We start from the raw sequence: 24,578 nt of genomic DNA, 5'->3' as shown, positions 1-24,578 counted from the left end.
ACTATCTGTCCAGCCCCAAGGGGCTCAGGGTACTGTGAAGCGTCACAAAGCAAAGGACAGCAACGGGACAATGAGGCAGGGGGAGGACAGCAGCGGGGTAAGGGAGGCGGGCGGAGAGATGCAGAGGCCGGAAGGTAGAAGGGGGCGGCAGAGTCAGCCTGCCATAGAGCTGTTACCCCCTCCCCAGCTAATCCGGCCTCACCGCCTCACTGCCCAGGAACATCCGCGGTCAGTCCCATCTCTGTTCCTTTGCCAGGAGCACCCTGTCCTCTCCTCTCTGACTCTCTGGAGTCCACCTGTGGTGCCCATCTGTCGTTTTTGTCTGGCTAGTTCCTCGTCTCCACTTATAATGTGGGGAACCCTTTCCCTGTGGCCGTGGGGTCAACACAGGAGTCGGAGCTGACCAGAGTACTCCATCCTGGAGCTACAGCGACTGGATCGGGAACAGGCACACCACCCAAGCCAGCCAATCAGGATCCTTCCTGGGGCTTCTCTGCCAAAGTCACGGGAGAAAGACTGTCTTTCTTCTGGTAAGATGCGAAGCTGGGCCTACTGGGCCATCCTGCCCTCTGAGTAGAGGCAGAGAGAAACTATCTAAGAGAACAAGATGGGGCCTAAAGCCGGTTGCGTACCTGGACTTCCCATTGCAGGGGCCAGTGACTTCCCTTGTTAAAAATTAACCTAGTTCAAGTTGAGTTTGTCATTTGGCAACCCCAAACGGCCTGTCTGATATTTCAGCCTACCTTTCAAGGTACAGCTCAGGTCTCCCTTCCTGACCACTCCTGCCTGCGGCCTGTGCTGACCTCCCTTTTTCTGAATGATGGCAGCACTAGGCCTCTGGCCCGACTCCTGGGGCCTTGAGTCCGTGCTATGCTGCAGGCACTGCTTGGTGTTGTCCTACATCTCAGTTCCCACCTCCCTCACTAGACGGTGGCTCCCTGAGGCAGCGCCTGACTCTTCCTGTGTCCCCAGCCCCTGGTACAATGGCCACCACAGCAAACACTAGTTTCACCGAAACAGGAGGAGGAGAGGTAAAGACCAAAGTGGTCACTAACTCAGTTGAACTCAAGCGCCATTCACGGCCCCCCGTGCAGGACAGCGTGTGAGGCAGTGCTGTGCAGACGTAGTAAGGACGGATGGCAGTCTTAGCGAACATTTACGGGGCACTTACTCTGGAGCAGGCGCTTAACTCACGTAACCCTCACTATGACTCTGTGAGGTGGGTACCATCAGCATCCCAATTTTACAGACGCAGCTCAGGCAGATTGAGTGACTTGCCCAGGGTCACACACCTAGTGAGCAGCAGAGCGGGAATTCGAGGCCTGACTCTAAGCCCGAGGTCTGGGTGCTTAACCACTAAGCAAACTGCCTCTCAGAGATGAGGGTCCCTGCCAGCCAGGGAGGGCACTGCGTGGGACTCAGGCCACGAGAGCCGGTCCAAAAGCTACGGAGCCTGGAGAGAGAGGGGCTTTGCTGGGCGACGGTGCAGCCAGGCTTGTGCTCAGAAGCTGGAGCCAGACAACCTGGGTTCAAATCCAGTCGTGAGACCTGGGGCAAGCTGCTTAACCTCATGTCCTGGTTTCCTAGTCTGCAAAGCAAGGGCAGTGGTGAACCACCCCACAGAGCTGTGCTCCCGGCTTGAATGAGTTCACAGCAGTGCAGCACTGAGAGCCGCACCTGTGCACGGAAGAGCTGGTACCTCGGGTGGTCTCGAGGTGGGGACTCAGAGGACAGGGGAGGAGGCAATCTCAGGAAGGAACCTGAGGCCACGGGGCCACGTGCAGGAGCTGGGGGTTTGGGGAGGAGAGGCAGGTTCTAGGCTTTGAAGACAAAGCAGATGCAGCTGGGAAAGCAGAGGACAAAGCAGGTAAAGGAGAGGCGCAAAGACAGGAACCCCAAAGTCTGCCCTCCCTTCTCCCAGACCTCCTCCAGGGAGCCCTCTGTCGCGTGGGACTCTTCCCCACTGTGAGACCCCTCTGCTCCTGGGGACTCGCCACAGGAGAGAAAGAGGAGGGCAGAGAGGGAAGGGAGAGGAGACGTGGGTGGGAAGTCAGAGAGGAAGAAGGATGCAAATGGTGGCTCAGAACTGGAAAGGGACCTCAGGTCATGGGTCAGAGGTCAAGGGCAGCCCAGGAGAAGGGTGGAAACCAGCCCTTTCCAGGTCAGGTTCTCAAGCCCACTTGATTTACCCTGAGCCTGGGCTAACGGCTGGGTGAGAAGGATCAGGGGCCTCACCAGGTTCTTGAAGAGCGCGGCCACCTCGCGGGTGAACACAGCCAAGTTCAGGAAGCCGGTGGACAGCTCATGACTGTTTTGGGACAGGTGGCTGTTGCCTAAGGACTCCACAGCCTCTCGGTACTGCTCCTCGTTCTCCACGTGGCCTGGGGAGGTAGGGAAGGGCAGCGTCAGCTCCAGGCGGGGGCTGGGCAGGGGCTGGCCGGCCAGGCTGGGCATCAGGCAGGCTCGCTCACCAAGGCCGGAGCTGTGGATCGCCCGCACGGCCTTCTTCACTCTCTGCAGGAGGGCCTGGTCTCCTTCCAGGACCTGGAAGCACACGGGGCAGAGGTTCAGAGACGCTCCGCTGGGAGGGGTGCCTGACTCCACATCCCACCCTCCAAACACACACAAACAGTTTCCTCCCGCGGGGCCCCCTGAAACCCCACCACCCAGAAACAGACCACCAGATGCGTGGACACCACAGACCAGTCACACTCCTCCAGGAAGTCCACAGACTTGTCTCCCGAAAGCCAGTGCAGGCCAAGTAAACGCAGCGATGCCAAGGCGTGTGGCACGGGGGGATATGCCAGAGTGGGTTTGAATTTCGGCTCTGACACGAACTAGTGTGTCAATCCAGACAAACTGTTAACTTCTCTGAGCCTTGGGTGCCTTGTCTGCACAGTGGGGATGATACTAAGGACTCACAGAGTTGCTGAGAGAATGAATGATTTGACGATTATGTACAAAATGCTTAGCAAAGACCAGAAGAGAGAATGTAGACGTCTCTATATGGGGGAACTCTGTTCACCAAATCCCAGGTTCGAGGAGCAGGCACGTGAGGATGAGGAAGATACCAGATACTATGGGTGGTGGGGAGATGAGAGAGGGTAGAGGGGGCACTCAACTCCACTGGGAAGACTTGGTGGGATGACAACATGCAACCCCAAAGTCCGGGGGTGCAGACTGGGGAAGGCCAGGAGATGTGATGGCAAGAGGCCGAACTCACCTGCCCCAGGTAGGCTCAGCCTGCATGGAAACCTCCCAGATGTGCTCCTCTTTCAGTGGGTATAAAGCTGCCAACCTCATGAAACCCTTATGAAGTGCAGAGTTAAGCTGGAAGTCACAGAATGTTAGGGCTACAAAGGGCCCACAGAGCCACAGATGAAGAAACCGAGGCCAACACAGGGGAGAGTCTTGCCCAGAGTCAAATGGCAGGGTCACAGCAGAGCTGGGCTCCCAGGGTGCCCCAGTCAGCACACTGCTCCATCCAGACACCACGGCCCTTCTCTGACCCCAGCCCCACCTATTTTGTCCAGTGACTAAAGTGGGATCAGAGTTGGAGCTCCAAAGAGTTGCTTCAATATGACAAGAGTTAGCGAACACGTTTGGAATGGCACCTCCGAAGATTCTACACCATACTCACAGGATATGCCACAGGGCAGAGCTCGGAGGCGATGTGGGGTGTTCGCGGAAGCCTTTGGCAGGTAGGAAGCCTCTGGAGGGAGGAGGGTCTGGTTTTGAAGCCTAGCTCCACTGCCCAGGTGCTGTGTGACCTTGGGCAAGTTGCCTGTTCTCTCTGAGCTTCCTGATTAGCTATCTGTAAAATGGGGGAAATAATGCCTACCCCTCAGGGTTGTTAGGAGGGTTATATGTATGAGATGATGGGCTTAGCCTGGTGTGGAGCACAGAGCACATCTTCAATGAACAGTACCTATGGTCATCACCAGCTGCTGTTGCTGACACTAGAAAGGTCCATCAGATTCTGGGTACTTTTCCTACGGGGACTAGAAACCTAACGTTCTCCTCCCTGAGTATGAACTTGAGATACTTGCACATTTGGGACCAGTGGAGGCCCATCTCAGGGCTGAAGAAAGAAAGTCAAGCAGTCAGGGAGATCAGGGAGTGGGGGCCATATCTGAATCAGCTGAAGAACTGAGACACTTCTACCAGCAAGACAAAGGCAAGAGGAGAGAACATGGACATCTCCCTAGTTCCCAAAGGCCCGGGTGAAGAAACACATGTTCGCAAAGGCCTCATCCCCATACCTTGAAACTTGAAAAGGGAAAGCTAAGAGGGGATTAATTGAAGGAGCCATGACTTGACGCCAAAAGATAGCGCAGGTTAAAGATATGAACAAATTCCACAGAGATTTAGAAAACTCCCTAGAAGGCCATCTGTGTGCCTAACATACATAAGGTGCTCAATAATTGTTTATCTAAATGAAAGGTTTGCAAAGGCCTGGGACACGGACCTGAGAGGTCTATGTCTGTGCTCTAGACACCTTGGGGAGTCTCCCATCCCATGACACCCAGTCTCTGGAAACTGCTCTCCTCCCCTCTAGAGGGGGGTCCTGGGCGCCTTGTTTGTTCTAGCCAGCATTGACTGGACCAGGGTGGACACTCTCTCCAAGGAATCTGGAAACAGGCTCTAGGAAGCCAGCTAATTGACTGCAAGCGCTTGAGCTGGGGCGCCTTTCCCACTATGTGCAAAGAGAAGAGAACAAGCAGGTGTGGAGAGAAGCACATGAAACCCATATCCTGCCCCGAGGCCCTTCCACCTTCTAGTCCTGGGGCCTCCACGAAATACCCCTGAACCGGCCAACAAAGTCCCTGTAGTGCTTGAGCTGGCTTGAACGGCCATCTCTCCCCGGCACTGTGGCAGAGACTGCTGTTGGCCCCCACGTCCATTCTCTCTTCTTCCTCAGCAGTAAGAACCCTGACTTTTCAGATGGCCACCTGGCCACTCAGATTAAAGATCACATTCCCAGCCTACGTTGTAGCTAAGTGTGGTCGTACACCCAAGTTCTAACCAATGGGGTGTAATGGATATTTCACTTGTTAGCTTCCAGAAAGCATCCTTAACAGGAAGAGAGGGACTGCACGCCTATTAGAATGGCCAAAATCCAGAACACTGATGACACCAAATGCTGGCGAGGATGTGGAGCAACACAAACTGTCACACGTTCCTCGTGGGAACACAAAATGGCACAGCCACTTTGGAAGACAGTTTGGCAGTTTCTTACAAAACTAAACGTACTCTTACGATAGAACCCAGCAGCTGTGCTCCTTGATATTTACCCAAATGAGCTGAAAACTTATTTCCACTGAAAATGTGCACACAGATGCTTATAGCAGCTTTATTCTTAACCGCCAAAGCTCGGAAGACAATGGAATATTATTTAGCACTAAAAAGAAATGAGCTGGGGCTGGCCCGGTGGTCGAGTGGTTAAGTTTGCGTGCTCCGCTTCAGCAGCCCAGGGTTTCGCCGGTTCGGATCCTGGGTGCAGACACGGCACCGCTCCTCAGGTCATGTTGAGGTGGCGTCCCACATGCCACAACTAGAAGGACTCACAACTAAGAATACACAACTATGTACCAGGGGGGGCTTTGGGGAGAAAAAGGAAAAATAAAATCTTAAAAAAAAAAAAAGAAATGAGCTATCAAGCCACAAAAGACATGGAGGAAACTTAAATGCATATTACTAAGTGAAAGAAGCCAGTCTGAAAAGGCTGGGTAGTGTGTGACTCCAGCTATACAAGATTCTGGAAAAGACAAAGCTGTGGAGACAAAAGATCAGTGGTTGCCGGGGGTGAGGGGAGGGAGGGAAGAACAGGTGGAGCACAGAGGACTTTTAGGGCAGAGAAACTACTCTCTATGATCCTATGATAGTGGACACTTGTCACTATACATTTGTCAAAACTCATAGAATAGGGGCCGGCCCCGTGGCCGAGTGGTTAAGTTCGCGCGCTCTGCTTCGGCAGCCCCGGGTTTCGCCGGTTCGGATCCCCGGCGTGGACACGGCACCGCTCGTCAGGCCACGCTGAGGAAGGAGGCCACATGCCACAACTAGAGGGACCCACAGCTAGAATGTACAACTGTGTACCGGGGGCTTTGGGGAGAAGAAGAAGGGGAAAAAAAGAAGAAGATTGGCCACAGATGTTAGCTCAGGTGCCAATCTTAAAAAAAAATACAAAAAAGTTCACAGAATGTACGACACCAGAGTGAACCCTAATGTAACCCATGGACTTTGGGTGATAATGATGTGTCAGTGTAGGCCCACTGATTATAACAAATGTTCCATTCTGGCATGGGATGGTGATAGTGAGAGAGGTTGCGTGTATGTGGAGCAAGGGGATATATGGGAACTCTGTACTTTCCACTCAATTGTGCTGTGAAACTAAAACTGCTCTAAAAAATGAAGTCTATTTTTTTTAATGTTTTTTTTTCTTTTGAGGAAGATTAGCCCTGAGCTAACTACTGCCAATCCTCCTCTTTTTGCTGAGGAAGACTGGCCCTGAGCTAACATCTGTGCCCATCTTCCTGTACTTTATACATGGGACGCCTACCACAGCATGGCTTGCCAAGTGGTGCCATGTCTGCACCCGGGATCTGAGAAGCAGAACGTGTGAACTTAACCACTGCACCACCGGGCCATCCCCTATTTTTTTAGTGAAGAAAAGGAAAGGAAGAAAACAAAGAGAAGGGTGTCCTCTGTCACACCTTTCTCCTGGCTAGAAGGCATTAGTGATGTCTGGAGCTGAGGCAGCCATCTTGGACCATGAGGTAGAAGCCATGTGTTGTGGATGGTGGTACAACAAGGTAGTAGCCTTGTCTCTGATGACTGGGGAGCCACCCTATCAGCCCTGGACTACTTATCTGCAGACTTATTTTATATGAAAGAGAAATACATATCTTATTTGAGCCACTGTTATGCTGGGTATTCTGACACTTGTAGCTGAACTAGCTCTAACTGGTACAGGCAGGCAGGTCACTCTAATCATCCAAAAACTGTCCCTGATGCCCTTGTCAGACACATATCAGGAAATGGTTTCCCAGCAAGATACCATCCTGGCCCATACTGCTCTTAGCAACCAAGGTTCACAAAGCTATTCACTCATTCAGCTCGTTATTGAGAGCCTGCTATGTGTTCACTCCCTGAGATAATAAAAGACAATCTCAGCTCTCAGGGACATCACCATGGAAGGGAAGAAAGAGCCAAGCAGATACTTGTAACGCAATGTGATTAGGGCTTTAATAGAAGAGAGACAAGGCCTGGGAGCCCAGGGGAGGCAGAGCCGTGTCTGCTTAGGAGGAAGAGGGACAGCTTTAAGCTGTGATGCTTGACTGTGGGCAGTGGGCCGGCAGAAAAGAGACTGAGAGACTGCACTGCGGGCGGGGGCGGCGGTGGGGGAGCACGTGGTCTGAGTGGCAGGGTTGCTAGAGGAGGGAGGCAATGGGCAAGGAGAGGAATACCGTTTACTCCTCCTTTCATTCCTTCATTTCAACAAGCATCTCGAGGTGCCTAGGTTAGCTGGGCACGGCCCCTTCCTTCAAGAGGCTCACAGACATATAAACACGCAACCCGAAGGGGGCACAAAGAGGGGAGAATTCTGAGCACCCTTTTCTCAAGAAAATATCTGAAAATCATTCACACTGGGGTATAAATGACTGATAACATCTGTGATATAATGGGGCAAAGAGTTAAGCTAACGAAATGTAGTTTAAGGAGGAAGTTCCGATCATAGCCTGGGGAGGGGAGGCATCTGGGGAAAGGCAGAGAGGTTCCCAGAGTTCCTGCAACGATGCTAGCATAGCACAATGAGTCACAAGCTGAGATTCTAAACCCCGTCTCCCCCAAACGATCTCCCCGGGGGACCCCAGCCCAGCCAGTTCTCCAAACTGCCTCTTCTTTAAAATGAGAGAAAAATAGTGGAACATGGGGGGAAAAAAATTCTCCACTTAACTCAGAGTTACTGTGAGGCTGACCTGGGAGCGCAGCCACCGCGGCCTGTGCCAAGGCTTGAGGCATTTGGAAAATCTGAATGTGATTCTCCCTGTGCTTTGTTTTCTGCCTGTGGATGAGATCAGCCCTCGTCCCCTGAGCCCGAGACAGGACAGGTGAGAAAAAACAAGTCCGCCTCTGGCTTCAGGTGGTCCATTTAATCCCGAGTGGTCAGGGATTCTCAAAGCGGGGCGCCTGAGCCAGCAGCATCAGCATCACCCGGAAGCTTGTTAGAAACGCAAATTCTTCAGCTGGATCAGAAACTCTGGGCGGGGCCAGCAGCCTGTGTTTTAACAAGCCCTCCAGGTGATTCTGACGCAGCTAAGGTCCTGGAATGGCTGGTCTAATTCTACCTTCAGAGACGCAGTAAGTCATCTTTGCTAAAAGTATGGGGCTGGCTCCAAACTACCTAGCTTTGAATTCCAGCTCCATTAGGTACTTGCTATGTGACCTCTCTGTGTCTCAATTTCCCCATTCATGAAATGAAGATGATAATAGTTTCCACCACATAGGGTTGTTGGGGAGATGAAATGAATTCACATAGGTAAAGTGCTTAGAACACTATTATTTGGTAGCTAACAATGTCATCTATTTCAAAATTGAACTGAATTTGGTTTAGGAATTTTTTGACTTCCCTTGAGCTAATTAAAGATAGCCCTCCCCCACCCCCACCGCCACCCCGCTGTGATCCTGCTTGGCAAGCTGTGGGAACCATAGGTGTGGAGGGACCACAGTGAAACTTCAGCCCCGGCAGTCTCAGAGTGCAGACATTCCATGTCCTGGGTGGCCGCTCTGTGCCGGGCACGTTACTCGTCACCCCCCGCCACTGTATGAGGTAAGCATCACCATTTGCCTTCTACAGATGTGTGCCAGGGACAAAGCAACACGTCCAGGTATGTACAGGTCACATAATGCTGAACAGCGGCAGAGTCGTAATTTAAACCCAGGTCTGGCCAGATCTGGGGCCAATGTGCTTTCCTTCCACCGAGCTGTCCCACAAAGGCTAAGGGACACGGCTTCTTTGATCCTGATCTGCCTCTGAACTGAATCCCAACGCGGCCACCTCTGCCTCCACCTTCTCCCCTCACCATCCCCTCAGACGGGGAAGCCACAGAGGAAGAGCTGCCCAAAGAAACAAGGTTGACAGCAGTGGTAGAGCCCCAATTCCAAATACTCCAAGCCTACTGAAGAGAAAGTAGATTTGTATGAGTTGTTGGCCTGAAGAGGAGTCCCAGGACTGAGAGGTGGAAGTTAGGCAGACAGAAACAGATGTCAGCTCAAACCGAGGAAGGAGTTCTTCCTCTTCCTCAAACAGAGGAAGAATAAGTGACCCCTATAGGGAGTGAGCTCCCCATCACTAGAAGTATTCAAGGACATCAGGGGGTAAAGCATGATTCAGGCACTGGATTTTGGATCAGTAGTGATGGCCATTTAGATTTATCTCAAAGCTAAGAGTCAGTGGCTCCATGCAAGAGCCTGGGCGGGCACAGGGCAAAGGCAGGTGAAACATGAGGGCATCAGGGACATGTCTGAACTTGGAAAACCAACTGAAGTCCTTCAGGCAGCCTTGCCTGGCTAGTTCCAGCTGGCGGCACTGCCTTTTATGTCCTCTACCCGACCCCAAACACACACACACACACAGCGTGCTGGCTCCCTGGTTCGTGTTCTCTGCAGGCAGAAGACCACAGATGGCAGCACTAGGGCCATGCCCAGCTGCCCTGCTTGGAAGGGCCTTCTGCATGCCCCTCTCCTGGGTCAAGATTCATCAATAGGACCCATTCTTCATTCCTGTGAGTCCTCAGAGCCAGCTGTGGTAACCATGGCAACTCAGCCAAGAGGGCAGAGCAGCTAAAGCTAAGGCCTTGGGAGCTGCAGATTAAATTATACCATTAGACATTCACTCCTTTGGATGAATATGCGGCATACGCACTGCTTTTGTGGCATCCCATGACCACTGCAGCCATCGTTAATCAATCACAGTATTTTCCCCACTAACCCTGGGTTGGTTCATCATTCTGCTAAGACAGCTCTTCAGGTAGCCTCTACCAACTAAACTAGACTTGGCACAGAGATGAAAACCATTTTCTATCTTTGCTTTGGACCGTGATGTTGACCCCTGAGAGGGTAAATCACAGAATATTGAAGATAATCTAACACTCCCTCCTCATTTTACAGGTTGCAAAGAAGGCTCAGCTGAGTTTCTTGCCCTGGGTCTCATTGGAAACGCAAACAAACTAGGGAAAGAATACAAACCCAAACATGTACAGGGCTTTACAGTTTGTAAAGCAGTTGGCATCCACCCTTTAAGACCCACAGCATCCTAATGAGGCAGTCATTGCTTTTGCTCCCATCTGACTGATGAGTCAATGAGGCTCAGAGAGGTAAAGAAAGTTGCCTGAGCTCACACAGCCAGCAAGTGGTGGAGATAGACCTGGGACTCAGACTTTAGACTCTGACTCCCTTGTTCATTCCAGTCCATGGGCCCCAGATCCTGGGGGCCCATGGAGTTACTACCAGGCCCCTATGAAGCCACACTTACAGTACACACTAAAGACCAATAAGAAACGTCTCACAAATTAGCCTGACCACATCCCAAACATGTATGCAGCTCTCATGATCAATAAGACACTGAAATCTTTAAAAGCATTCTTGAATTCTTGATAGTATTTTGTCCTTTTTCATATTTCTCAATCAATCAATCAATCAATCAATATGAAAAGTACAGCTGTTGAGGGAAGGTCAGTGAAACTCTGACACTGAAAAGGGGTCCTCCGGTGAGCTGGCGGGGTCCTGGCTCCTTTGCTCTTGGACTCTGATGTCCACACGAAGATTAGATTATCTGCACTACATTTAAACACGAAAATTAAAATACAATACTTTAATGAGCAAATTAAGTTATCCTTAAAACATTTCATGAAATGATATATAAAATGCTAAAACCCCCCGAAAACCTGGGACTTCTCATTTCTAGATCCAACTACCAATTTAAGGAAAGCGCAGAAGATGGAGAATCTTGTTAAACCACACCTGGGGATGCGGCAATGGGCTGTCAGACGGTGTGAAACTACAGAACAAGCCTCGTGGTTTCGCTAACAAGGGGACCGCAAAAAAACAAAACCACAAACGATGGCAGGGGAATCTTACGAGACTCAAAATGCACATCAACAAATGGTAATGTGTGGACTTTTCTTGAATCCTGCTTTTTAAAAAAATAAACTATAAAAGAGGTTAGACAATTATCAGACAACTAGAAATCTGAAAACTAGATAATTGATGATTCAGGGATTATTGTTGATGTTTTGGGGTACAATAATGGTATCATAGTTATGCAAACAAGAAAGGGGTCCTTACTATTTAGAGATCCATATAGAAATATTTAAAGATGAAATTTCTTGATGTTTAGAATTTGCTTCAAAATAAGATGAGACTCAAGAAAGTAGGTGGGGGTGTGGACAGGACAGGACTGGGTTATGAGTAAATGGGGGTTCATCATTCTGTTCCGGCGACTATTATAAATTCTCCATAATGAGACAAAAGGGAGGGCTAATAGATGAGAAAATAAGATTGGCAAAATATGAATAGCTGCTGAAGCTGAGTAAGGCTACTTTTGTGTATGTTTGAAAATTTCTATAATACAAAGTTAATAAAAGAAAACAAGAAGTTCTCATATTCAGCAAAGTTGGAGCCACTGCCCCAAGGTACCTGGAACTAGTCCTTGACACCTTAGGACACTGAGCTGGCCCCTTTCAACAGACGGTGCACGGCTTTCAACAAGAGGGATAGATGGGAGAGAGTGGGGTCTGGGAAAAGTGGGCCTGAGGGCCAGGGGCTCAGGAGCAATGGAGGGCAAGGCCCAGGCGGGAAGGGGTTAAGGTTGATCTGCTGGCTAAAGGCGGCCACCAAGCTCCAGGCCTAATTACGAAGAGGGCACATGGTGGAAAGAACAAGACGCAGAATGAGGAGACCTGGGTTCTATTCTGGACTCAGTCCTTACCAGCTCTGAGACCCTGAGCAAGTCCCCAGCATCTCTAGCGGAATTTGGACCTGCAAAATGGGAATGACAGTCACTGCTGCTCAGCCACCTCCCACTGAGAATCGAATCACAGAAAGATGGAGGTTTGTAGCTGTGCAAAAGAGAGCTGTCCTGTTCACGTCATGTTCGAAGTTCGCCTTTTCTCACCCACCTGCCCAACTGCCAGATCCAGAGAAAGGCAGGGAGCCCCCCAGGGCCCCTCCTGGGTGTCCAGCAAGGAAGAGGAAAGGGTGGGACCGAGAAGTATTCTCTGGCATCACACCTTAGGGCAATCCCAGCTCGCTCCACTCCCTTAATAGCGCCTGCTCGGAATCTCAGATCTGCAAACCTGCCCCTCTCCACCCTGATGCGCAGAGGGAGGGGCTGGGGAAGGTCTCTAACAGGGTCACTGGCACGCAGTAGGAGCTCATTCGCACACACTGAGTGCCCGGCTGTACCCAGGCCCGGTGCAGGTGCTGGGGAGAGAGGGATGCCAGGATCTACCCTCAAGGTGCTCACAGCCCAGTCGGGGAGCCAGAAGGTAGACAAGGACATTGTCTAAGGGCTCAGGCGGCCTTGCTGAGCCTGGAGCCGAAGAGAAGCCCGTGTGGGGGCACAGAGGAGGAGCACCCACCCCACCCTGGGATGAAGTGATGCTTCATCAGAAAGTCGAAAAATGAAGACATTGGTGGAGGAAAGTAGGATAGGGGAAGAAGATTCTAAGCGAGGAGAGGTGCCCCTGCAAAGCCCCTGGTAGGAGCGCTCGGCACATTTGGGGAACAGCCAGGAGTCTCCCGGAGCAGGCAGGTTCCAGGGCCAGTGGGGAAGTGGCGAGCAGTGAGCCTCGGGCCAAGCAGGGCCGGGAAGGGGCCGCTGGGAGACCATGCTCACGATAACGAGAGCCGGCTGGGTGCTCCTCTATCAGTACCACGTACCAGGCTTTATTCTAAGCACCTGACATACTATGTATTAGTTCATGTATTCCTTCCAACAACCCCAGGAGGTTCTACAGATGAGGAAACTGAGGCCCAGGGAACTTATGCCGTATGCCTAGGCTCACACAACTAGTAAGTGGTGGAACCAAGACTCAAACCCAGGGTGTCAGGCTCCAGAGTCCATGCCTTTAACCAAAACCTCTAGGTTTTATCCCACAAGTATGGGGAGATCCTGCAGGGTTCTGCACAAGAGCCGAGTGGCCTGATAAATTCTCCTGGTAGAAAGACCGACTCTGGGGCTCGGCTGCAGGCCCACGCCCAAGCGGGAGAAAGGGGGTGTAGCCTCGTCCCCCAGGCACGACAGGGTGACTGGGGAGCACAGCCTGGCCCAAAGCTGATCACACTACAGGAAGGACTCGGATTCCCAGCTCCCGGGAGGAGTGTCCAGGACGAATCCAGACACCACTTCCTGAGTGCCTGCTTTGGGGCAGACGTGTTATTTAAATCATTTACTCCTCCCAACAACCCTGTGAGGTAGTTATTATCTTCCCCATTTTACAGACGAGGAAACTGAGGCAACTGGCTCAAGGTCACTCCAGGAAGCGCGGAGCCCTCTGCCTCCAGAGACTTCGCTCTCTAGCACACGACAGCAGGCCACGAGGTGAGTCCCGCCTCGCTGAGCCCCAGGTGGCTCTGGAAGGACTGCTGTGAAGATGAAATCAGGTCGTTTCTTTCCTAATGGTGGATGTCAGCCTCTAGAGAGGCCACACAGAAATGTTTTGGGGGAAGGAAGGGTGCTGAATTTTAGGCCTGCCTCTGCCATTAGCCCCTCTGTGTCCCTCTGAGCAAACTCCTTCCTCCCTCTGTGCCTCAGTTTCCTCATCCATACCATTTAGAGCTGATGGACAGGACCTCCAAATCCCCTCCCAGGTCGATGCTCTGGGACTCAGAGTCGAGATGAACGGTACCCTGCAAGGCTGCTCCAACCTCGGCCGCCAGCAGGAGCAAAATTCTCCAGTGGTTTTCAACTGGATCAGCCCCACGCCTGTTCCAGGCTGGGGCAGTCAGAAGGAGGTGTCTGCGGACGGCAGGGTTCTTCCCAGCCCCGCTCTGCATCGCCCATGTGGAAGGGGCCCCCAGCCCTGCCTGCTCGCTCGCAGCCCCTGCAGTGGCTGCACTGCAAGGCCTGGGGGCCAGGGCCCGGGGCCAGCCCCTGTTCTGCCCAGCCCCCTTCTCTGCCTGGGCTGAATCCTCATCTGGAACGAAGGGGTTGGGCGGTGACATGGAAGGCTCCTGCCAGCTCTGACATTTATTATTTCAGGATCCCTCAGCCTCTTGCTGTTTTCCTTCCTGTGCTGCTGGAGCCTGCGACTGGCCATGCGCCCCCTTGGTTGGGCCCCCGCAGACATCTCCCCAGCCCGGGAGCCTGTCCAGCCTTGCCAGCTTGGCCTCACCAGCTGCCCCTTGCAGGGTGCTGGGAAGCGGGGAAGAAAAGGGGTTGCAGGAAGGGAGCCGCACCCTTGACGTACGCTGAGGCCTCTGCAAACCCCAAGTTTCCTGGCTGGGATTTTTCTCGGGAGACTGCTCGGCAGGGATGAGCTAAGAGAGCAAGAACTCTGCCGGCCTGACTGCCGAAGATTCCCGTCCGACTCCTGGCCCCAAGCCCTGAATTCCGCCCAACCCTGGGGAGAGCCCGGCCTGCCCTCCGGGACAGACAGCAGAGGGTCCCACGCCTCCCATCCTCTGGGTTCCTTGTTGGCCTGGACAAACCCCTCCCTGCCCCCAACTTGGGCTTGATATCCATCACTAATCCTTTAAACCCCAGCCCTAACCGATGCTTTGCAATTTCCTTACTATGCCTGTTTCCAGCCGCCAGACCTCTGCGCGCACTGCTCACGCTGCCTGGAGAGCCCTTCCCCCATTCTGCCTGTGAACACTTCATCTTTCCAGACTCAGCCTACAGGTCACCCCTCCCTGCACAACAGAACTCATCCCTCCTGCCTTCATGCCGCCCTGCGCCCATTCCAGGCTTTCTCAGGGCACTCATGGCCCTTACTGACCATGCATCTGACTTCTCTACGAGGCTGAAAACTCTAGAAGGGCAGGGATTGGTTCCTTTGCCTTTGTATCCACAGCACCCAGCTCAGGGCCTGGTCCCTATGTAGCAATAAACGTTTGTGGGATGAATGAATGAGTAAATGAATGAATGGATATCAGCAGGGCCCTATGGGAACACAGAAAAGGCAGGAGGGGTTAAGAACTCTGGCTTTTACATCACATTGTTCTGAGGTCCAAATTCTGGTTCCAATACTCTTAGCTGTGTGACCTGGGGCAAGTGATTTAGTTTCTCTGAGCCTCCATTTCCCTATCTGTCAAATGGGATACTATCTCATGGCATCTATCTCATAGCACTGAATGCGATCAGGCATTTAAGCACCTAGCCCAGTGTCTGGCATACATGGAGGGCTGCGTGGTAGTTATCCCACCAGCAAACATCTTCTCGGTATTCCTAGGCCCTGAGAAACACATCCCCAGGCTGCCCAGGGTGATCAACTGGAGCGCTAAAAAAAAAATAAGGGTGCCAGAGCGACTTCAGACCTGTTCAATCAGAGTCCCTGGAGAGGGCAGGGGAGAGTCAGGCACCGCCCGGGGTGTGACAGGTGAGGCACCCCCCAAGTGCTTGGAACCGTCCGAGTCCAAACCCTCGCTCTGCTAGCAGAGTTGCCAGATTTGGCAAAAATAAATACAGGACAGCAGTAACATTTGAATTTCAGGTAATCAATGAACAGTGTTTTAGTATCAGTGTGCCCCAAATATTGCACAGGCATCCTGTGTGCTATTTGGCAGCCCTGCTTACGAAGCTGTTTCATCTCCCTGCGCCTTCACTTCCTTGTGGGGATTACATGAGTTAATATATGGAGAATGCTTACAGCACTGCCTGGTGTGTTTGCTATTCCTATTTATTTTGCTTTTAAAGCAACCCAGACGACACGGGCGAACCTTGAAAACATTCTGCTCACTGAGAGAAGCCAGACACAAAAGGCCACATATTGTAGGATTCCACCGATATGAAATGTCTGGAATAGGCAGATCCATAGAGACAGAAAGTTGCCAGGGGAGTAATGAGCACAGGGTTTCTTTCTGGGGTGAGAGGAATGTTCTGGAATTAGAAATGGTGACAATTGCACAACACTGTGAATAAAGACCACTTGAACTGTACATGTTAAAATGGTTAAATGGTGAATTTTATGTTATATGAATTTTATCTCAATTAAAGAAAAATCTACCTAAAAGCAACCCAGGGGATTGTAACATGCAGCCAGGACTGACAACTGCATAGGCTTCTCAACAAGTGTTTGATGAAGAAATAAATGGCTGGGAGAGAGCAAAGGGCAGAGCTGAGGGCAGAACCTGCCTCGTCCAGATCTAGGCTGAGCTATTCATCCCCGGACACCTGCCAGGTACACAGATTCCCGTTCTGCTCTGGTGCCGGGACTGCACAGACAATTTCAGGGCTCACTCATAGTCATTACTTCATCCCTGTTGCCAATATCTCCCCCTTTTCTCTGTGTGTTTCCTGATCGCTTTAACTGTCCCATGTGCAGGTGTAGTTGTGTTTTTAGTGAAAGGGAATTTTTAAAAATCATTAAGTATGTTATGTGCCAGGTACATGCTACATGCTTTATACGTAATCCCCTTGTACAACCCCAGAAGATAGTTATCATCACCCCTGATTTACAGATGGGGAAGCTGAGATTCAGAAAGGGTAAGTCATTTGCCCGAGGTCACACAGCCAATAGAAATTCAAACCCAGGTCTGTCTGACTTCACTTACTAGACTCTCTCCACAGACCTCAGCCATGTCCTGTGTGCTGTGGGTTGTCAATCATCTTTTCATGGGCATGAGTCCTCCTTTCCAGATGGAGGCCTTGCCTTGTCATCTTCATGCCCTCAGAACCTGCCATCCTGCCTTTGCACACAGCAGGTGTTCAATAAATGGAGTTGAAGGGATTACTAACCTAAGTGGGCATGTAAGAGCTCACCACCATAGTTCTCACCTTCACTGCACATCAGAGTCACCCCGGGCAGCTTCTGAAGCACGCTTGCCCAGGCCTCACCCCTGGGAGATTCTGATTCAGTGAGTCTGGGTGGAGCCCGCAGCATGTGAAGTTCTTGAAAGCTCAGTCAAGGTCAAAACCCAGCTGAGCTAGAGAACCTTTAGCAGCTGTTCCCGCTCGGCCGCCCGCACCCTCCACGGTGACGCCCAATCACAACGTTCCCAGGACAAAGGGAGCCCAGGGCCCGGCCCCAGAGTCTGGGGAACTCACTGTCCCTCACCGTCTCCTGTGCTCTGGCTGCAACCAGGTCCACCAAAGGGACCTTCCAGCAATAACGTCTGTCTGAGGACTACACCTCCAAACTGCCTTCGGGGAAAGCATTTTCCTTCTGCTCTGACCTAAAGTTCCAGTTTCTCTCCCCAAACCTGCCTGTGTCACCTCGGTGGCTAGAAACAGCAGAAGCCAGGCAAGGAAGTGAGCAAGAAAGACTGAAATTTGGAGAGGGGAGGAGACTCCGAGAGACTGGGCTGGAGACTGACGAGCGCAGGAAGGCCCTCGGCCCCCGTGCAGAGTCAGCCTGCTCTGGGAAGAGGCCGGGCCCAGGCCGGGCGGGTTCTAAGCTGGAAAACCCTCTTGGCCCAGGTCCCTAGCCACCATCCCTCGTCTCTGCTCCCCATCTCAGGAGAACTTCTCATCTGACCCCTCCTCTACCAGTCCAGGCCGGTGTGGAGGGGAAAACAGCACTAAACCTATTCTTAAGGTCATCAATGACCTCCAGGCTGCCAACGCCAGGGTCTCATCTCACTCATTTCTCACTTTACCTCTGAACAGCTAGGCAGCGTCTGACGAGCTGAGCACTGCTCCCTCCTCAAAACATCCCTCTCCTGGCTTCTGAGGCGCTGTACTCTCTTGATTTCCCTCCTTCCTCATGGGTGGCTCCTTCTCAGTCTCCTTTATTAACTACTCTTCCATCCTACTCTCTCAATCCTGAAGCTCCCCAAAGCTTGGGCCCCGGCCCTCTCCACTCCTCTCCCTGGGTGACCTTTTCCGTTCCCACAGCTTTAAACAGCAGCTAATGCAGTGAATACACATGTGGTTCATGGGCCACCTGCATGAGCATCTCCTGGGCTGCTGGTTCGAATGAAGATTCCCAGACACCTTCTGCACGCTAGCAAACCTGCTGTCAAGGACGTCCGTCATCTTTCGCCAGTCTGGCATCTGAACTTCCTTCGTCTGGGAAATTACTTGCTGCACAAGGCTTGGCAGAGCTTGCTTCCTATAAAAGCTAAGAAAACCAAGTTCTTACTTTTCAGCCTCCCTTGCAGCTAGGGTACAGTTGTACGAGCTAGGCTCGACCAATCAGAGGCACTCATTGCAGACTTGGAACCAGGAGCAGAGAGAGTGGAAGATCCGTCCTTATGCTGGTGGCAACAGCAGTGAAGGGGCCCAGTCTCCAGGGGACAGTGGCATTTAGTGCAGGGCAGCAGTGTCCTCGCCAAACTGGCTCAGCAGAATGATTCTGGCTGAGATCCTGCCTGCTGCCTCGCTCCAGGTCTCCAGCTTCCCAGACATTCTGTGCACTACTGAATATTCCCTTTCAATGAACTCCTTTTCTGTTTAAATCAGCTCAGGTTGGTTTCTGTTACTTGCAATAAGAAGCCTAAAGAAGACACAGCTACTGAATCAGACTCTCTGGGAATGATGCCAGGTGATTCTCACACAGAGGCAACTTTGAAACCCACTATCTCGACGTTGACGGCAGTCCACTGTGTATCTCCAGCTCCTTTGATTTCCAGACTCACATATCCAACTGCCTTCTTGACATCTCCACTTGGATGTCTCAAAGACCCATAAGATATACAAACAGAATTCTCTTTTTTTGAGGAAGATTAACCCTGAGCTAACATCTGCTGCTAATCCTCCTCTTTTTGCTGAGGAAGACTGGCCCTGAGCCAACCTCTGTGCCCATCTTCCTCTACTTTATATGTGGGATGCCCACCACAGCATGGCTTGCCAAGCACTGTCATGTCCGCACCCGGGATCCAAACCAGCGAACCCCAGGCCGCCAAAGCGGAATGTGTGCACTTAACTGCTGCACCCCCAGGCCGGCCCCACAAACAGAATTCTTGACTTTCCCCAAACCTGTTCCTCTCCCAGATTTCCCCTTCTTAGGAAGGGTCAATGGCACTTTTCCATTAGAACTTGGGAACCACTCCTCACACGCACTCCATCAACAAATCTTGATGTTACTACTTATAAAATACTTCTAGAATCTGCCCACTTCTCTCCTCCCCCAGTCACGGCCCTGTCCACACCACCATCATCTCTTCCATGAACAACTACAACAGCCTCCTTGGGTCCCCTCCCACTCCCCTCCAAAGGAGTCTCCACCCAGCAGTTGATATGATCTTTCTAAAATATAAACTGAATCACGTTGCTTGACTGGAAACTAAGTAAAATCCAAACTTGCTGCTAGGGCCTCGAAGCTTGAATATGATCTAGCCCCTGCCTACCTCCCCAAACTTCCTCAGTGGAAGGCATCACTCTTCCATTTGTCCATTGCTGTCTATCCCCTGGCCTCCCTTCAGTGTCACAAATACTTTAGGTTCTTTACTGCCACAGGGCCTTTGCCCAAGCTGTTCCCTCCATCTGGAGCACCCTCACACCATTATTTTCTATTAATGCTTCTTTTTAGTTTTCTTTTATTTATTTGTTATTCAACAAATATTTCTGAGCGCCTACTATGGTGCTATGGTAAATACTAGGCATACAAGATGAGATAGATTCTGTTCTCATGGAAGTCAAAAGCTATTGAGAAATCAGATTTTAATAAAATAATTATACAAATAAATGTAAAATTTTTCTATGGTGTGCACTGCAAAGGAGAGAGATACCGTGCTGTTAGGGAGAAATGAGCTGGATTGAAAGTGGAGAGGCACGTCAGGAGGCCACTGCGGTGTTCCCGGGCAGTGGTGATGGTGGCTTGGACTGGAGACGAAGGGAAGTGGGTAGACTGCAGAGACGCTGGGAAGGTAAAGCTCATGACCCTTGGTGATGCAGCGTGCACGCGGAGGTGTGAGACCTCTGGCTTATGTAACAGAAGAGAGGGAGGTACCCCTCACTGAGAAGGGAACAGTGGAGGGGCCAGCCTCATCCGTTCCTTAGGTGACAGGATTGGGTCCACTGGTCCCCCTTGCTCAGCAAAAAGCTCAAAAGCCCAAAGGCCCTCCAAGTCCTGTTGCACCCCCTTAGCTCTCCAATCCATCTTTTTAATTCCCCTGCACCTGAGCTTTCCAAACTGGGATTCATCCGCGCCTGGATAATCAGGGAGGCACAGTGCCTCTCCCTGGAGCCGAGATTGTGCCAAATGAAGAGAAATTGGTGTGGACATGTGGGGGGGGGGGTCGCTTTCCAGGCCCTGCCCCTCTTCTCGAGAAGTACCCCCTCCCACAGTGTAGGTCTCTGTGGCCATGTTTACCCTGCCTGCGTCTATCGCTCCACGACCTCTGCTGATGAAACCAGGGGTGGAGACCCAGCTTCTGGAACCAATCCAGAAGCTGGGCTGGGCCAGCAGCCTCTCTGCCAGGAACTTGGAAGTGGGACACAAGACTGGCTTGGTCACCTTCAGAGGCTGGACCAGTGGGGTCACGTGAATGTGGGGGCTGAAGCTGCCTGTCTTCCCCAGAAGACTCTGTGATGCCCTTTGGGGCCTGTGTGATGACAAGGGAGCAAAAGCACTTTTCAGATGTGCAAAGAGGAAGGCAAAAGGTGGTGAGAAGGACGAAGCAGCTGCTTTTGTCCCTGACGACTTCCCAGCCTCCAGTGAGGCCCTGGTGAGGTCTACTACTTACTGCTCTTCAGTCCCCTCAGGCACCTCTAACTCCTTAAAGCAAATTTCCCTTCAACATAAACAAGCTTGAGAGGGTTTATCTTTCTTGCAAACAAATAAGCCCTAAGATGACATAATTTTTATCATTTTTTGTAAAACAAAAATTTTATTATTTTTTGTAAAACAATTATAGATATAGGACGAAGCAGAATGTAAAATTGACAAGAATATTAAGGATTAAGAATGAAATTCTTGGGGCCGGCCCGGTGGCGTAGTGGTTAAGTTTGGCGTGCTCTGGCTCAGCGGCCCAGGGTTCACAGGTTCAGACATACACCGCTCATCAAGCCATGCTGTGGCAGCGACCCACATACCAAATAGAGGAAAGATCGGCACAGATGTTAGCTCAGGGACTTGCAAGTCCCTCAGATCACCAGAAAAAAACAAACAAACAAACAAAAGAACGAAATTCTTCTTCTAAAACAAGATTCAAAAAGGAAAAGTCACAAAGGAAAAGATAAATTTGATTCCCATAAAACTTCAAAGCATGCATTATAAGACATGATACGAATTGAGGTAAGCATTCTCCTAACCACTCCCCCTTGCTGATAGTAGACTTTCTCTGAGGACCCACAGTGGGAAGCACACACATTGCCACAGCAGTTACCTCTGGGGAGAACACAGGGTTTGTGAGACACAGTCACAGGTGGCTTTAGCCTTTTCTGTTACATTTTTAAATTGTTAATTAAAAATTATGATGTCCTACGTGTAAGTAAAACTTCATTAAATTTCAAAAAAATATATATAATACACAAGCCTTTGAAGATCCCCTCCTTGTGGAGGACTGCTTCATCCAAGATTCATCAGGAGACAGAAGTTCACTAGTAGTTTGAGACACACGATACAGCAGGAATTCTCAGCACTGGTCAAGATGGCTTACTTGGTTCCTGAATATGTTCTCTTCCCACCCGTCTCCAAATTCACTCACTTGTCCTCTCCACTTAACGGAGTTCTTTCCCCCTTCAAGACCCATCTGGAAGTGTCACTTCCTCCAGGAAGCTCTCCCTGACTGCATTCGTCTTCACTGCGCCCTCCCTCCCCTGCTCCACTGGCCTCTTATGGCACTGATCTCACCTTTCTCTACCTTTCTCTGGGTACTCGAGACAGACTCCTGGGGTTCCTACTCATCTCCCTAAGATAGGCTACCTCTCCCCAACCAGCCTGCAAACCAGAGCAGCATCTTTCTGTGCTTGGTGCCTAGGACAGAGATGGCATGGAGAACTGGACAGATCACAGGCTAGAGTTAGACTGACCCACTCTGTGACACAAAGCAACTGCCTTAACCTCCCTGGACCCATTTTCACCTGTGTTATTGTGAATATCAATGAGATGATGGATGCAAAGGGGCCCAGGGAGGAGGAAGGCTGAGAGAATGATTATCTGTCTTAATACCCCCTTATATTTGTACAGTGTTTCACAACCAAAAAGAAAGAACTTAACGACCCAGAGAGGAAAGCAAGGAGGGATTATTAGACCCATTTTATGGGTGAAATAACTGAGGTTCAGAGAAGTTACACAGGGAGACAGGCAGCTGGACTGTAGAAAGAAAGGGAATAGGACCAGGGGTTAGAACCTGTGGGTGGAAATGCCAATTCTTCCCCTTCCCAGCTACGGGAGCGTGGACAAGCCCCCTGCACTCTCTGGACAAGAGTTTCCCCATCTTAAAGGAGGGAGTTCCTAGGTGAGCTCTCTCTTAAAGGGTCCCTCAGCACTGACACTCAAGTTTCCCGTGACTTGCCCCGGGTCCTTCCTAGCAGGACTGCAAAAAAGGGCTGCAAGTCCCAGGACAGAGTCCCTAGCTACTCCCAGGAAACCAGCTGGGACTGGAAGACGTGCCTTAAGAACAGTTGCATTTTGATTCAGCCAAATGGAGCTTCAGGCCCGGGAGTGGGTTAGTCATGCCCAGAACTGTGGGGGTGGGGGTGTCAGCATGAAACTACATGTAAATATAAACATGAATGCAAAACCAAACAGGAAACTCAGGAAAGTCCAATCCAAAGGTCAGATTCTAACTTCTGGGGCAGTGAATTCAATGCTGAGGAGAAAAGCTGTGTTTGGGTCCTACAGCATTCCTGCTGCAAAACTGAACTCCTGCATGCATCAAACCAAAGTCCCAAAGGCAAAGGAGGCCCAGTTTTGTCTGGCCTCAACTGGGGCAAAGCTGAGCCCTGACCAGAGCCGGCCACGGCCTCCAGACCCCTTCCAAGGGCACCCCCAGCCCTGCCGGCACACACAAGCGCTTACACACAGCAAGCCAGGCAAGGCCAGATGCACGGGCACAGATGGGCATTTCTGTCCCTGGAGAAGGGTTCAGAGCACAGCCCCTTCTGCTCCTGCTCTGATTTCACATTTTAATGAACACACAGAGAAGGGTGAACACTGGAAGCCCTAAAGATGCTGATGGCACTGAACTCTTCCAGGTCACGAAACTTGAGGCCACGAAGACAAACCTCAGGAAGCTCTCGTTCCTCAGGATGAGTCTGCGGCAGCTTCCCTGGGAGCCTCCACCTGCATGGGTGGTGGCCTCCAAGCTACTAGTGCTGCCCAAGGAAGAAAGCCAAAGGTCATCGGCAGCTTATTTTAATCAAAGCATGCACTTCTACGAGGTGCAAAGCACCAGGCTAGGCTCTGTGAGTGAAATGAGAACCAGAGAGACCTCATCTCTGTCTAAAGAGGTCCGTCAATGAACCTGGTAGTCATTCTATTTACCAAGATGCATGCTTTACACACGTTGCCTCACGTAATACCACAGCCCTGTGAGGTAAAGATTAGCATCCCCATTTTACAGATGCCAAAAGCGGGGCTCCAACAGATCAGGTCACATGCCCAAGCTCACACAGCTGGCAAACTGCAGAGCCAGCATCTGAATACAGGGAGGCCTGCTGCACTGTCCACACTCTTTCCACAGTCCTCTATCACTCCTACAAAGCGATACACACACACACTCTGGGATGGGAGTTCAGCCTGCCAGAGGAGAGGAGGAGAAGGAGAGATCTCGCACGACAGTGGCCCAGGGTATTATATCTGCCACCCAGTAGGTGGTCAATACTCTTACAGTGAAGAATGGAAGGCGAGAGCAGCTGCTGAGGTCCAAAATGCCACCCCAATTCAGGGCATCCTCCAAAAGGGAACTACAAAAACACAGATTCTCTCTTGCCCCAAAGCCGCACAGTGTCTGCCCCAGAAGATTCCCTGCAGAGGAGGCCCGGGAACATGCGGCAGGTCCGGGGAAGAGGAACAAACTCCAGCAAGCAGGGGAATGGGGTGGGGCGGCCTGCAAGGGCGAAAGAAAAGGCCTGGGACGCTTGCTGGGAAAGACAAAGAGGGGAGGGGAGGGTAGAGGAGACGGTAAACTTGCCAACAGCCTGGCCAAGGTGAACCCCGGCTCCTGGCGCCTTCTCGGTCGCATTCATTCCACAAACGCCGGCCAAATCTCAGAACCAGCAGCCAGGGGGAGGGGGCCTCCCTGCAGCCAGGCAGAAGTAAGTTCAGGACCGAGGCGGGAAGGCCTGCTTCCCAGAAGGGGAGTGACGTGGGGGGTAAGCTTGTGGGGCTCTGAAGACGAAAATCCAGACAGATGCAGCGAGGCGCTGAGCAAACACATGAGACGGGGCAGGTCACCAAGAGCACTGGGGGTGTGTCCCCCGACCTGTGAAGCCTGTCATCGAGGTGACCTCGAGGTCCCCCCAA

At 51.4% G+C, this 24,578-nt stretch overlaps 1 protein-coding gene and 1 long non-coding RNA gene across 4 annotated transcripts in view; one reads left to right on the top strand and one right to left on the bottom strand.

The window, feature by feature from the left end:
• ASAP3 (ArfGAP with SH3 domain, ankyrin repeat and PH domain 3) overlaps positions 1–24,578 on the bottom strand; it is a 44,463-nt gene that overhangs the window by 19,267 nt on the left and 618 nt on the right. Inside the window, exons 1-3 of one of the 2 annotated variants that reach the window (XM_070260740.1) lie at positions 13,835–14,147; positions 2,472–2,544; positions 2,236–2,381 (exon numbers count right to left, since the gene is read on the bottom strand). In XM_070260740.1, the coding sequence (XP_070116841.1) occupies positions 2,236–2,381; positions 2,472–2,544; positions 13,835–13,837 (222 nt within the window). In that variant the 5' untranslated portion in view covers positions 13,838–14,147. Of the gene's footprint in view, positions 1–2,235; positions 2,382–2,471; positions 2,545–13,834; positions 14,148–24,578 lie in introns of those variants that run through there. The other variant, XM_070260739.1, reaches the window with a different exon arrangement.
• On the top strand, positions 89–16,162 carry LOC106782797 (uncharacterized). Of its 2 annotated transcripts, XR_002806268.2 has the most exons (5): positions 116–530; positions 3,534–3,701; positions 10,970–11,169; positions 13,507–13,606; positions 14,815–15,132. It is a non-coding gene; the product is annotated as an uncharacterized lncRNA (long non-coding RNA). The 2 variants fall into 2 exon arrangements; XR_001380114.3 differs by lacking the exon at positions 3,534–3,701 and having other exon boundaries at positions 89–530; positions 14,815–16,162.

The sequence above is a fragment of the Equus caballus genome, chromosome 2 (genome assembly GCF_041296265.1).
Source record: "Equus caballus isolate H_3958 breed thoroughbred chromosome 2, TB-T2T, whole genome shotgun sequence".
NCBI lineage: Eukaryota > Metazoa > Chordata > Mammalia > Perissodactyla > Equidae > Equus > Equus caballus.
The sequence above is the reverse complement of the archived record's forward strand: the minus strand, read 5'-3'. Positions and strand labels throughout refer to the sequence as shown.